The sequence below is a fragment of the Malaya genurostris genome, chromosome 2 (assembly GCF_030247185.1).
Source record: "Malaya genurostris strain Urasoe2022 chromosome 2, Malgen_1.1, whole genome shotgun sequence".
Classification (NCBI taxonomy): Eukaryota; Metazoa; Arthropoda; class Insecta; order Diptera; family Culicidae; genus Malaya; species Malaya genurostris.
The window spans coordinates 304,886,902-304,902,440 of record NC_080571.1 but is presented as its reverse complement, the minus strand read 5'-3'; the positions used below and the strand labels follow the sequence as shown (position 1 = coordinate 304,902,440).

The 15,539-nt window shown below is 37.0% G+C and overlaps 1 protein-coding gene across 1 annotated transcript; it reads right to left on the bottom strand.

The window, feature by feature from the left end:
- Positions 1–3,053: 3,053 nt before the first annotated feature.
- LOC131430915 (pancreatic lipase-related protein 2-like) lies at positions 3,054–10,345 on the bottom strand. The gene is made up of 5 exons (XM_058596186.1): positions 9,540–10,345; positions 9,212–9,475; positions 4,578–4,763; positions 3,806–4,052; positions 3,054–3,592 (listed from the first exon to the last, which is right to left on the bottom strand). The coding sequence occupies exons 1-5, from the start codon at positions 9,832–9,834 to the stop codon at positions 3,532–3,534; spliced, it is 1,053 nt and encodes a 350-aa protein (XP_058452169.1). The 5' UTR covers positions 9,835–10,345; the 3' UTR covers positions 3,054–3,531.
- Positions 10,346–15,539: the final 5,194 nt, after the last annotated feature.

The window sequence follows — 15,539 nt, the reverse complement described above, 5'->3', positions numbered from 1 at the left end:
ATGTTGGTTGAAAACAACGTTTTATTTCTCTAATTCAATTAAAAAATTAGTTGAATGGATATGAAGTGTGTCTTAGCTAAGAAATGACAGCACGTTTAGTTGGCGAATTCAACGAAAAAATAGCCATTTTAACAAATATTTTATTGTTAAGGGAATGAGGATTAAAAAATCTAAATTAGCAAAACTAAAAAGCTGTCTCAAAAAATAACTAACTAAAATCGGAAAATCAAATAATTTTTTCGCCAAAATGCTAATTTCGGTCTTTCCGTGCATCATCTTCAGGGCAGAATGACCAAAAATACCGTTCAGAATTGTTCAGATTCTTTCATTCTATATTTAAAATTTAATTAAAATAATCAGCAAAACGAGTCAAATCTAAGTCTAAGTTCAGACCATATTGGCTTGATTTTCATCAGCTTAGGTTTGAACCTGGCGAATTATTTTAATTTTCTCCCTTGCGAACAATTGAGGCAAACTTCTAAGGCGCAGAAATGCGCAGGATGGTACAAAGATTTTCAAAAAGTAATGAGAAATTATTACAAAATCAATTACTAATGAGCAGTTACAGCCGTTTCCTACCCATTTGAAACTATATATGCAAAACACCGTTCATGTATCGAACATTTTATATGGAAGGAACAAAATATATTTCACAGAACCTCAACTTAAAAAAAATGCACTGGAACGTTTTTAGAAAAACTAAAAATATGAAATCAAATATGTTTAGTCTTCTTCGTCCGCAGGGAATTTTAAAAATTATTTGCTTCTGTACCATTTAAGACTAATTATGCCTGTCAACCAGTGCCGCTTTTACCGAGGGGCAACAGGGGCACGTGGATTTCCGAAATCGAAAATTTTTCTTTGATGGCAAAAGTCTTAGAATTGCATGAAACGTCGATTTTTTCAAAACATTTTTTTTTTCGAGATGGCACAAAATCCCGACGTTTCATGCAGTTCTAAGACTTTTGGCATAAAAAAATATCGATTTTTCAAAAGATTCGAAATTTGTGTAGAATGAAAAATTGAGGGTTTTTCAGCATGATAATCCATACCAGACTAAAAACAAGGTGGTTAATGTATCATTGTACATGGTCATGGATGCCACGGCGTCTGTAAGCGTTGGAGTTTATTTGAAAAGACGAACATTTGTTGCCGTTTTAGTGGAAGCCCATGCATATCGAGCGCGGTGATTAAGGGCATGTTCAGGAGTGTTCTAGTTCTAGATGCATAGTTTATGTCAGTTTTAAAATTTAAACCGGAAACAAAAATTATAACAAAAAATATATATATATATATATATATATATATATGTTTCAAATATAGAAAAAAAAAATGAACGGCATCACCAGTTTTAAATTTGAACTGTTCGAATAAATAAAACTAGAACGGCTGACTGGGGATACGTTTGTTTTAGTTTTAGTTCTATAATAGATCACCCATATAAAACTTCCAGCTGCTGAATTTGCTTTTATGCTTCCTAAATTGCCCGAAAGATGAAAAAGTTTTATTGTCCGATGGATCATATTATGGCCATAAAATTAATAAAATGTTTTTACACCATGAAAATATAAAATAATTTTTCTTCTAGACATTTTTGATGTACTGCCAAATTTTTGCTTTTTCCGTGTTTTGTAAGTTTGAGGAAGCTGACGGTTAATGTACGATTCAGACGGTCCGTCTCCTTCCGTCACCGGAACGTCAGCTTCCGTCAAAATTAGTTCAATACTTTCTCTACCGGAACGTTCCGTGCAGGGATGTTATGTGTGAATGTCCCATGTAACGGTGACGGAGATTTACTACGACGGAAGGTGACGGACCGTCTGAATCGTACTTAAAGTATGTCGCTCCTCTACTGCGTGCGTGACAGATCTCTTTACTGCCAAATGATTCCCTGTTTCTCAAAGTATTGACATCGTATATTTTATCAATCTACTCACTATGGTAGTTTTGCGAGTAATAAGACAAAAATAACGAAAATATTTCAATTTCTGTTTTCTACACATCTTACACATCTCAAGGTGTAAAACACATCAATCGACATCACTAAAAGATGACCCGCAATAGGCCGATCTAACCGATCCTACTTCGACTTCTGTTTCTGCTTCGGTTATGGCTATAATTGCTAATTAGTTGCTACAGCTAACCACAGAACCTTTCATTTGAATCTAAGTTTGTGAAAATCGGTTGCGCCATCTATGAGAAATGTTAGAACACAAATTTTCGTTTGTTTTGCACATTTTACCCCATAACTCCGGAGCCCGAAGTCAAATCCAAATGAAATTCAGGAATTTAGTATGGGACCTAGAGAGCTTTCATTTGAATCTAAGTTTGTGAAAACCGGTTCAGCCATCTCCTAAAAAAGTTGGTGAATAATTTTCACAATTTTTTTCACATTTTATCCCATAATTCCGGAACCAGAAGTCGGATCTAAAAAATATTCAGGAATTTTCTAAGTTTGTGAGAATCGGTTAAGCCGTCTCCGAGAAAAGTTAGTGCAAAAAAATGTTACATACACACATACGCACATATCCATACACACAGATATTTTACGTACTCGACGAACTGAGTCGAATGGTATATGCGCAAAAATTATGATTTTTGTCATCGTTTAGACCCTATCCGCCCCCTATAGAGAAAGGCAAAACAGTTCGCTTTTTCAAAACGCCTTCAAACTTACCGTATGGGACGGGCATAGTCGATGCCTTTCAAGCAGCCTGCCTGGAATCGATTTCCAACTCCGCCCATATAATCAGAAAGTTTTTCTGGTCCGAAAAGGCGAATGATCTTAAGGTTAAAACCTCTATAACTAAAACAAAGAAAACTTACCGTATGCAAGAAGAAAATTTGTTTTATCTATTTTGGATTCGAACAAGAAATTGTTCTTAAAGAAAATTGAATAACCGATTTATTCGCTGCAAATTTCTACAATTCAATTTTCAAGTAATATTATCAAGTAATTGATGCATGCCCACTTTTATGGACAATATTTGATATTAATTTATTTCGAAATAAAAAACAATATTTGTTAAGTATTTCATTTAATTTTTCGCGATTTAAATGCATATTTGAATAAGAACTCGTCAATAATACTTATACTTCATTAACCCTAGCTAAAATAGTCTGAGATGTTCGTTATCGTATCGTATCATTGAGCAATGGTAACTACTGTGGTATATTTGTAAACTTAATACAGGAACGATTACGCTAGCTCGAGATTTTTTCGAATTCAACTAATGGCTATGGCAGATGCATGATTCCTTGTGGTGACAGTTGATCGAACGTTTTACGTTTTATCATGTTTACACCGGAGTGTCCACATTGAAATTCAAATTCAATCGTCTTGCAGTGTCCAGATTGTCATAATGTAGCTTGAAGTGGTCTTGAATTCCATTACTGGTTTCCGCATGTTTCCAAATGTGACATCTTAAGGAACGTTTTGTGAAATAGAAAGATCACTCATATGGCAAGTCCCCACCGCAACTTTGAAAATCGTTTACTCGACGATTGGTGTACGTTTCTTGCTCTGTTGCCTTAGAAACCCATAGCGTACGGTGGTTTCATGTTGGTTGGTACAAAATATACTCCCTCGGCACTAGGTCAAGATTGAAAAACAAGAAAGAAAGATGCAAAGAAAAAATGATAGTTTTAAATCCAGTTTGTATGTAATGAATTCGGTGGGGGTGGTATTTGATCGTGAACGCGAAAAAACTGTTCAGCAAAAAATGCGTATCGGAACATCAAGTAGACGGGAGTAGGTAGGTACGGATTTACAGCCGTCATTGTTAAGTTGGAAAATTCTACTCACGTATTCGAACAGCTCTCGCCCATCAAAATTCGATTGGAATCGAATAAATTGTTTTCACTGTAGCTTGCTTCCTGGATTCGGCTATCGTCGTCCGTTGATTGCTGATGTTGCTGTTCAGCTTTATATCGACAGAAGCCAAAAAAGTATGTGAAATAACTGGTACATTTTGTTGCCCAGAAGCCTTGCTTGCTGGAGATCGACTCGGCGAAGTAGATAGCCGACATCAAATGGCTGCAGAGAGGCTGATCTGCGCACCGCGCCGATTCCGTTTTATTTCCAATATTTCAAGGTTTATGCGCATAGGCAAAGCACCAGTTTTCCGCATCGATGAAATGAAAAAAAAAAATTGTAACGTAGCGAATTTAGTAAGCAGACTCGCGATTGTTTCTCGCATCATTAATCGAAATGATCTTTACTGCAAGCAGCCACAAGGAACATTTACAAATTAACATTAGGGCACCAGGTTAAATTTTATGACATTTTTCATTTAGTTCAGGGGTAATTGACCGATATTAATCTATTGATTTCAACGTACCAAGCCGCGATCATAGTAATGACTGCACTAATTGTACTTGTAACGAGCAGAGTGATCTCAGTCATAATTAAAAATTTTGTTCCTTCCAGTCATGAAATGAAATAGTGCTATTTAGTATCAAAGTCTACTGTTTTTCTGGTTTTATTGAAACTATGCTGTATTTGCAACAAATCTTTACTTTTTGTTTAGTTGTTTTATTTTGAATGTTGTGCATCCATTTAGTACATAATTACTCACTTTGATCATTCTCACACATTGGCTGGTTATGTCCCCCGTTGATGTAGAAATCAACATGACCACAGGTTTCAATCTTTCCATACATACCCGCGTTCGTATGTATGACATCGACAAAGTCTGCATCCGTTAGATCTAACTTCCATTGCTGAGGTGCAGTGGCGAAAAATGGTAGAGCCGGATCCAGTCCTGCGAACGTATAGTTTTGAATCGTTTGATAAATAAGATTTGTAATGTGATTTTCGCCTGATGCCAAACCTAACCCAGTTTCCATTCTAACTGCTGTCAAACCGTTTGTTTGAAGCCAGTTTCGTACCAAGATTCAACGCCATTGAACTTAAATTCGAGACCGTTTCAGGTATCAGGTTTGCTCACACCCCGATTGCTAAGTGCGAACCCAACTCAGTTGGGTGAAAATTGTTTGTTTTATGAAACTGCCTTGGGTTTATTCAAGGCTTCTCAAGCGAAAACGAAATAATAATGTAAAAAAATGGCAGAGGTCCACACCATCACCGAGCATTATTGAACGTGTTAACTACATTTTGACATAAACAACAACTGTTAGCCATGTCAGCTATGAAAGCAAACAGTAGCAACTGTAGGCATTGGGAGCTGGAAGAGGAACATAAATTACATGAGTAGTAGTCTATGAAATGTCAGATACATAACCTATTTCATTTATTTGCAAAATCGATAATTTTTTTTGTACCGACACTTTTAAAACGGCATTTTTGTGGTTTGCCGGATGTAAGATGGAATGTCATAAAAATACCTGTTTTAATTCACCTATTGGTGGAAAGGTCCTTATCTCATAATCGCTTATAAGAATTTTTTGACAGCAGTGTGTTGAAATACAGCATTCATTTGAAATCGGAAATTAGTAGCCTCATTTTTGAAAATGATCGCTAACGATGAATATAGGGTAAGGGCTCCGTATTTCATCTCATTTGTAAGGACGTTACCTTAAAAACCTGATTTAGCCACTAAAATCACTATGTTTTTTTTTATTTATGCTTGATTCGCCTTGCTCCACATTGGAAATTGATTCATATTCCTTGGAAATTCAAATAATATTAAAAAATCAGCTACGAACGCTTCTGAAATGTTCACTACTGTGCTCCTAATTTCATCTCGAAGGTTTTATATCCATCCTATCGTTGGTCCTTTATAGCCTGTTCGCACTATACCGGGACGACCGGGACGGGACCATCCGGGACTATCCGGGACGTTTTTTTTTCCTCATCGGCGATGACTGAGCTGCCGGCGTGTGTATGTATTGGAATCCCGGACCCGGGATAAAATCCATTTGGTTGCCGCCAATATTTCTCGCCGAGTTTTTCGCACCGTCGGCGCTGGAAAAAACTCGGCGAGGAATATCGGTGGCAACCAAATGGATTTTATCCCGGATCCGGGATTCCAATACATACACACGCCGGCAGCTCAGTCATCGCCGATGAGGAAAAAAAACGTCCCGGATAGTCCCGGATGGTCCCGTCCCGGTCGTCCCGGTATAGTGCGAACAGGCTATTATTCATCGCATAAATTACCAATGGCGACAGCAATCAAAACTAAAACATTGCACTATTACACTCTCGGGTTCAAAATTTTCCTCATAAAGGGTCTAATGACAACTAGGAGACAACACACGATATTTTTAGAAACAGTTTGGAATCATTTCGACGTTAAAAATTTTTGGATCGTTTTCGTTACCTTACGTTTTAAATTTAAAATTTTCCTGTGCAGTTAATTTATAGAACTTAAAAAAACAAAAAAAAAAAAAGAATTGTTACTATTTAGGCATTAGCCCTTCTAAAAACAAAATGCAGAACCAGAGATGCCATTTATACAGATTTATCTGTATTTTATAGATTTTGGCGTTCGCATACTGATTTAAATCAGATTACAGATTTTATACAAATTTTCTAAATTTAATACAGGTTTAAAAAGATTCATAAAAAGTGAGAAGTAAAAAGTTAGTAATTCTTTGAAGGTTTATTAATCAACGGACAAATCGCATGTTAAAATGTAAATCTTCGCAGATATGAAGAATTTTCTTTTCACATCATTTTATTAGTGAAAACAGATAGAGCAGATATAGACTTCTTCTGCACAACAATACATATTTTCTATGAAAATATCTGGCATCTCTGTGCACAGTCGATGAAACACACACACACACTTAACAGCGTTATGTTGACATATAGCGGGAAGAAACCAGTGCTACTAGACTTGCCACAATGGTTACTTCATCAGTATTTAACACGCTCTTTCTGGTAACATTCGGAGTCGAAACAGTATTATTCAAATATTAATGTCAACAAAATAATTTAACTAATGTCACGGACAAAAACATGTTGATGATAATTTGAAGAAGAAAAACAATTTTGTTTTGTAACATTATGAGAAAACCTGGCAACTTTGCGAAACCAAATGAGATGAAAACAAAGCGCAATCAAGTGAACTAAGTGAAAAACTTTCATCTCATATTTTTTTAGACCTTTATTGTTTGTCGGGTAGTTTTTGAGCTGTTTTATCGTTAATAAAACAAGTGGCAAGTGAACGTTACTAATTATGAAGTCATCCACCATTCAATAGTAGTGTAATTGTGCGAAACAGTGATCATGTTTCGAGACGAATCGTTTAGTAGATATTCAGAAACATGACGAACTGTAAATCTTAAGACGAAAAAGTGTCCTAAATCGAAACGTGAGTTTGTTTTAAATGAAAAAATAAACGAGAATTTAAAACCATTTCTTCCAATGGAGAAGTGTGACAATAGCTTAAATATTCATTTGTAAACATTTCACAGTTTGGTTCAGGTACGTTGTAAGATATTATTCATGTTCAAAGTAATGAGGTGAAGGGATGAGATGGAAATAGGAGCTCAGATGAAATAGAGAGCTCTTACCCTCTTATGAAGAAATGGTGGTGGTGGTGATTGTTATGGAAGTTAGGAAGATGAAATTTTCGAAATCGAAATTTATTTCTGTTTATTCATACCTTGGTGTAGCACTGTATCAGAGCAGTGCAATTTAAAAACGGAATCCCGATAATTGACGTTTGAATACTTTTGGGAGATTCTATCCAGTATTTTCATTAAAGGTTGCAATCTGAAGCTCCAGTCGCATATGTATTCAAGAACTTGAAAGGGTTAGAGTAGTCAAATTTGTCCTACGTTCCAGATAGTTTAGATATGAGCAACAGTGGATAAAAATCTTTGTCAATTCATTTTAGTTATTATTGATTCTCAAAGTTATGATTAAATATCGTAACTGCATAATTTAGATCATCGATCCAGACGGATATGAATTAGTGGGAGGACGAAATTAATCTGTTGTCGAAAAAATGTGGATTTTGTTTTTGGAAATAAAGAGAGCAACACTTATCCTTCCTCGCTTTCGTTAGTTTTAGGCAGAAGAAACAGTTTAAGTATGAATGCCTTAAACTCAATTGATCAATATTAGGCCAAAAACTTAAAAAATGATTTAGATTCAAGAAAAAAGAGTTACCTGCTACTGACTTAATATCACCAATCACGATCTAACTTTTCTAGTACCAGTTATGACTACAAATATATATTTAATATGTTCAAAACGCACAAACTATAAATTTTGGCATTGAAATTACCAATTAACTGTCTAATGTTGCCTTAAGAATCCGTAGATTTCGATAGTATCCAGTTCTAAGAATCAAATGTCACTCACGGACAGCCACGAGATAAACGTTTTTGAGCGCTTGGTTTTTCGCCTTTCACGTTTCACACTTCCGTCGAAGCCTTATGTTAAACCGTTATGCATCGCAGTGTTAATCACGCATGCTTTAAAAACTTTATCAAAACCGGTGTATATCAATACGTGCTAAACGGTTTTGAACTACGATAACGTTAAACTTCAATCAATACTTTGATTCACACAGCACTATGACACGAAAGTTGAAAAAAATATTAATGAGCTTGACATTATTTAGTCCTTCTTTAGTCCAACATTTCAGTCAGACTATTTTAATGACTTTATTCTATGTGATGTGATGCTAGATGCTCACGGCTGGTCCCTGTAGCTATAATTTAAAACTAACCTCGTTAGAACAACGTAACATTATCCAGTAGTCAGTGTGGTGCAGAGTCTCAAATCGGTGTCAATGGTTGATATTGATAAATTAGATAGTCAGAATTGATGGTATGATTGCTGTGATAGGAGGTACGTGTATCATTAGCAAGTGCATTGAGTTCAAACATAAAAACGAAAGAATCATTTTCTGAAGTCACTGTTGAAATCTAAGAAGCTGACCTTGTGATGAAAAGGAGAAAAATTTGGATCAAATGTATGTACACGAATGGCCTCTCTCTTCAAGATTTTGTGTCAGTTCTACCTTCCACATTTGTCGGTTTAACGGAGCAGTAAGATCAGGTTTTCAGTAGTAGATAAAAACGACTTAGTTAATCGTAAAATTGGTAGTGCGAAATAGTTTCCCCAACCCGTTGGCGTTTGGTGTTAGTAATACAACAGAAGCTAAGTTTATATGGTAATTGACTTTGCCCGAAGTAGAATAAAACAAGTAAACGATGAAAGCAGCATCTTGCAAGAGTACACCGACACCGGCTTGAATATTTATATGCCACCGGAGTGGCGATCGAGAACCTGTAATCCGCTTGAATTTAATGCCAATTGATTTCTCCAACGCATTGCTGGTGAAGCTGAGTACGTGAGCACCTAGACTGAAACCAATGGCGTGTAGATCCTTGCTGCTGAACTCCGGATGATTGGCCTTGAGACCAATTAGGAATGTCGCGGTACACTCGCCGGCTTGTTTGGTGTTGAAAGCCGCCGTTGGATAACAGGGAAGCTTGGAGAGTTTTCCCCAATCTACGACTAAAACGTTCGTAGCTGGTTGTTTGAGGTAGGCTGCAAGAATAGGATGTAGTTCAAACGTGCTACTATTAATTTCAGTTAATTTTGCTACACAAACCATTCCGAATCATTTTTGTGGCATTAAAGTCTATGTTTCCACCATATCCATGCACGATGAGCTTATTTCTATATTTTAGATTTATATGGCTTGGAACTTTGGGGTCAATGTTATCCAACAAAATTGGCGCGTCTTGCGGTTTGTCACTGGTGAACAAATAGAACTCTATGGTATCTGAAGTGCATGGTTCCAGATACAAAAAATGGCACGGTCCAATACTAAATTCCTTGGCGCTGCATTCAATCAAGATCGCTATGAAAAAACAGATAACCGATTTCGTTTTTGAACTTCGCATTGTTACTGTAATTGGTTATTCATGTCGATGTAGGCATTGTTTTCATGTATGTAATTCCAGACACTGTTTGCTATTTCACAAATCTAAATTTCACTCCAAACTAGCATGCTTGAAATTTCCTCAGTTAACTTTTCGTTTTCTTTTCGAACCATCTATGTACACATTGCTGTTTCAACGTTCTTCACATCACCCAGCAACTATTCGCGTGGTATCAAAACCGATTTACCTGATTGGCGCGTAAATTCAAACTAAAAGTTCGATTCGATAGCACAGCCACTCTCGTAGACTCTTAGTTGTCGAATGAAAATGAAGAAAAAGTTTCGACTAATAATGCTGTATCGACCGGGTGTGTGTGGCTACCACGCGAGTAAAAATTCTGACGAATATTTTGCGCTCTTCTGCGGTGTATGGCAAGCCTACCGTGGACGAGCGTATGAAGTGTTGCACTCGTCTGGTTACCACTTGATTTGGATAGAAATAGAAGCTTACACCGTTTAAATCAGTCTGCCGGTGCTGCTGTACGGTTGGATTATGGAGAACAGTTTTTGCTTTTATATTAACTTATGAGAGAAATTAATCGTTCTAGACAGCACAGTGGGAAAGGATTTCTGTGTATGTCCATAAAATTACAGAACGATGTCGAAGATCTTAGGTTTCGATCGGATTTTAAGAGCTACTTGCGTTATTAACCTTGAAGATTTATAAGAAAAACCTTATGAGATTTATTATCCCACAGGTACTTCTGTGCAAATTGTAATAATGTTATGATATTACCCAAAATATCAGATTAATAAGTTTGAATATATGAAGAACAATTATTACGTTCAAATCGTAGATTTAAGTGCCGCATAATCCATAATCCAATTATTCAATGACACAGTACTCTCAGATAAAACTTGTTCAGAGGGTATCAATTTCTTCGGTTGACTGCTTAAAATAGGACAGTTTTTTAGAAGAGTTACATTGACGTTTTTCTACCTTTAGTGACCCTGACGCTGTAGAATGCATGTTACTTTCGTGAAAACCACACACCATGTGGGTATAGAATAATCGGTTGGATGGGAGCTTTTTTTGTTCCATTATCTACCCTCTTCAAGGTGTTCATGGCTCGGATTTTTCTCCGTACCGCACGCATCGTTTTTCCATTTGTGTTTCCATACAACCCTTTGAATGCAAATCATTATCACGCGTGTATACTGTTATTTAATTAATTTGTGAATACGTTATCATCTAATGGATGAAGATGAATGCAAGTGGAGACGAGGAGCGGATTTTAAGCTGGCGATTAACATCATCAAGGTCATAAATCGAAATGTTAGCAACTCTAGGTATCGTAGTATAATTCTGAGTTCAATGTACGTTATCAATAGCGGTTAGAAAATTCGTATGCACTACTTCGCACTAGAAAACGATGGGAATGGAAAGAAACGAATATATTTCAAATGAAAAGGTATGACACCACCAGAATGTTTTGGGGGTTAACATAGCGTAATGGGGAAGACCATTACTCTTCACGTAGCTTATCGGGGATTGATTTCTGAACTCGGACAGAGGTTCAGAATTTTTTTTTCTCTTCTGGAGGCGACTGACCATAAGTTAAAATCATCTATAGCCAAAATTATCATACATAAAATGTGTTTACCTTTTATAAATATATATAAAAAGTAGGTAAAGAATTCGCTCAAACTTTAGAAAAATTTTCCGAGGCCCGGAGGGCCGAATGTCATATACCAATCGATTCAGCTCGACGAACTGAACAAATGTCCGTGTGTGCGTATGTGTGTTGTCAACTAGGAGGTCGAGATCTCAGAGATGGCTGGACCGATTTTGATCGAACTAGTCGCAAATTAAAGGTCTCCCCGTCACCCAGAACGCTATCGAATGGTTTTGAGATCGGATGTTTACTTTTTGAGTTATACGAAGTTTTATGTCAAAATTTTTAGTTTTTTGACAGTATCTGTCACACTTGACCTAGAAAACGGAATATGTTTCTATACTTTGAGTTTTGAGCGCTGTATGACAAAGCAATACTTGGGAGCAACGTGAAACACGATTTTTTATACTGTTACATACAATTGTTTCTAAGTACCAAAAAGACTGTGTACAGCATCCTTTTTCATGACAATTTGCCTTGGACCGATTTTAGCACGGTTCGTTTTTGGCAACATAATCGTTCGAATATGGCATACGTAAAACAGATGATATCAGCATTTTTGAGTTGAAAGTAATTCCATAATTATATTGATTTAAACTACTTACAGCAATAAATGCTGGAAGAACATAACTTCCATATACCATACGACTCAGTTCGTCGAGATCAGCAAATGCGTGTGTGACAACAAATTTCACTCAATTTTCTCGGAGATGGCTAAACCGTTTTCTACAAACTCAGATTCATATGAAAAGTAGTATACTCCCAAACAAGGTTCCTGAATTACGTATGGATCCGACTTCTGATTGCGGAACCACAGGATGATATGTGAAACGAAATTAAAATAATGCAATTCATTTTTCATGTAGATGGCTGAACCGATCTAAGATTCAAATGAGAGGTCTTAAAATCCTATAAAAAATCTTACTTTTTAGTCAGATCCGACTTCCGGTTTAGCAGATACAGTGTGATTAGTATAAAAATGTCCGTTTCACATATATTAATCAGGTTTATCGGGTTTGCAGATTTGGATAGTCGATTACCAAATAAATTTATTGCAGTTTAAGCGGTATTCGAAATGTACCCCAACATTTTAATTTGCACTACAATTTCTCAAAGATGTTTACACACTCCCACATAAATAATGACGAAAAACTCTAAAGTGGAACTTACTTCGACATCTCATGGAATGTTCAATCGATTGTCACACGTTAAGATTGAAATTCAATACGATTTGCAGTTTCGACATTACAGAGTAATGAGTGAATAAAATCTCAATTTGCCGTTAAAAACGACGATAATTAAAATAATGTAATGAGAACTAAAACACCTAACAGTTCGCATTCACATCGCATCCAAGTCAGTCGATATAACAAAATCGCTTACGTTCGGGACGGAAGAATCCAAGTACAGTATTATGTAGTGAACAATAGAACGACCTCGAAATGAGTGAACCAAACGAACAAAAGCTACCGCCGACACGAAAGAATACAATTGTTGTTGACTTTAGACAGTGCAAAATTCGACCTTCGATACGAGAACTTGAAGGTTTGCTTAAGGAACAGATGCATCTTGACATTAAACGTGTACATTTACTTCAATGCAACAAGACGAATAATGTTGTTTACATCCAGTTTTATAAAGAGTTGGATGCAATTCAATTCGCAAAAGACAATAACAACGTGCACTATGTGGAACTTGAGAACATTAAGTACAAAATTCCAATATATATGGAAGATAGTGCTGTAGAAGTGCGTGTGCATGATCTTCCCTCAAGCGTCAACGATTCTTATATTCGCAAAACTATGTCCCAATACGGAGAGATTCTCTCTATCGAAAAAGAAAAGTGGAAGAACTTTTTCCCCGGTATTCTAAATGGCGTACGTTTGTTACATATACACTTGAAGAGGCCTATACCTTCTTATGTAATTTTCGGTCCAGATACAAGAATTCCGTGCAAATCAATTACCTATGACAATCAGATGGCCACATGTCAATATTGACAAAAAGCTGTTCACTACGGTAAGCCATGTGATAAACTGGATAAGGAGACAACCACACCAAAGGACAACGATGCTTCCTTCACACCAACCCCAAGCAACCGAAGTACACCTGTGACAGCCACCAACAACAATGAAGCTTCCACTTCAACGAAACCATTAGTACCCCCTATAGAACAAAGTACACCAGCTGCAGTTAACAACTTACCCTCCAACCAACCAGCAACTACAACCAATGTACAACAAGGCGCATCTACAGCAACTCTCAACGAGCCCAAGACTACGATCAACAAGGACAACGAAAATAAAACGGAAATCACACACAACACCGACGATGAAGCAATGGATGATGAGATAAGCCGCGGACGAAGTGATCCCCGATCCTGGTTGGATGGAAATGTAAACTCATCTCCCCCTAGAAAAAGGGTGACAACGAGATCCAATAGCAAAAAAAAAAAATAAGTAACAAAAATGTAAGCCAATCGGCCACGTAAAGCTTTTACGCAAAAAGGCCAGAATAAAAATTTTATTACAAAAAAAATAAAACACCTAAGAATACCCATGCAAAAAAACACATGCGGATTGATGAAAAAGGTATCATCTCACTGCTAGGTGTATTAATCACGTTTTTCTTAACCAATCATAACAGTGTTGTGTCGTAGAAGAAACAATATCGATCACTGCAACTTTATCCTCAAACTATTAAAATTGAATCATTCATCATTGATGGTTCGATTTTTTTATCGTGCTCTATACGACACTAGTTGCGACAAAAAGGCAATAAACATAATAAATCATTATTACCTGTACCGAACTTATATCTATTTTGCTGCTGGTTCAAGTCCCTTCTCTTAGTCAATTTGTTCGCGAACTCCCAGTCTGGTTTTCGTAGGAACTTCTCTCAGCCTGGTTTTCGTAGGAATGCTGATAAAAAAGTAACACTAATTTCGTGACAGCTTCAACCATCAACCTATCCACCTGATTACACGGTTGTAGCCGCCACATCATCCAAAGCCGCAACGCGTTTTGCGGAGCGGAGCAAAGCTATTCAATGCGGTTGTTATCAGAGTTCATGCGTCAAGACGCGCGTGCAAGCTAGTTACATTTCATCAAAGTAAACCTGTCAGAGTGAGCGTTGTCATAGTGTAAGGTAGATATTAGAGTGAGCGCAGAACGCGATGCGAAGCGAAGCGATTCAATGCAATGTATTGTTTTCGCATCGCGTTCGCTCTGACAGGTTTACATTGATCAAATGCAACTAGCTCGCACGCATACCTCGACGCTTCGCGTTACGTTTTCACTCTGACAGCAACCTAAGTGTCACGCTTTGCAATTTGCACTTCGACACCAACCGAAGGTTGCTGTCAGAGTGAGAGCGGAACGCGGAGCGGTTCAATGCGATGTACTCTTTTCGAATCGCATTTACTCTGACAGGTTTGCTTTGATCAAATGGGACTAGCTCACACGCGCGTCTTGACGCTTCGAATGACGCTTGCACTCTGATAGCAACCTAAGGGTGCTTATAGAATAACCTAATGGTAGGTTTCAAACGCGTCTAAGTCTATCGAAATTGATTGTTTAATCTCCGAGAAATTTTGTTGCATTGAAAAAACACTGGAATTTGTCGGTTATGTCACATATAACACTACATTCCTCGAACCGGTAATATTCACCATTATCTTTCCAAATTTTATTGACATTGTTAGCTTTCAAATAAGTTTGGTAAAATTCGTTGAATTACCTGCGAGAAAATTCAGTCGATAAACAATGTGCGGATAGTCGGTTACGTCACTTATACTATTATATTTTCAGAACCAGAAGTGACAACTATATGGTTTTCATCCACAAGTCAATAAAGGTTTCAAACGAGCCTAGGCTTGTTAAAATCGGTTTTGCCATCTCTGAGAAAATTGAAGGGTAAAAAACAATGCGTTTTGTCGGTTATGTCGCTTCTATCATTCTATCTCTGGAGCCAAAAGTGCCAACCATTTGATCTAGGAACTGGATCAAAGCCCTAGTAGCTTTCTAACGAACCTAAGCTTGTTGGAATCGTT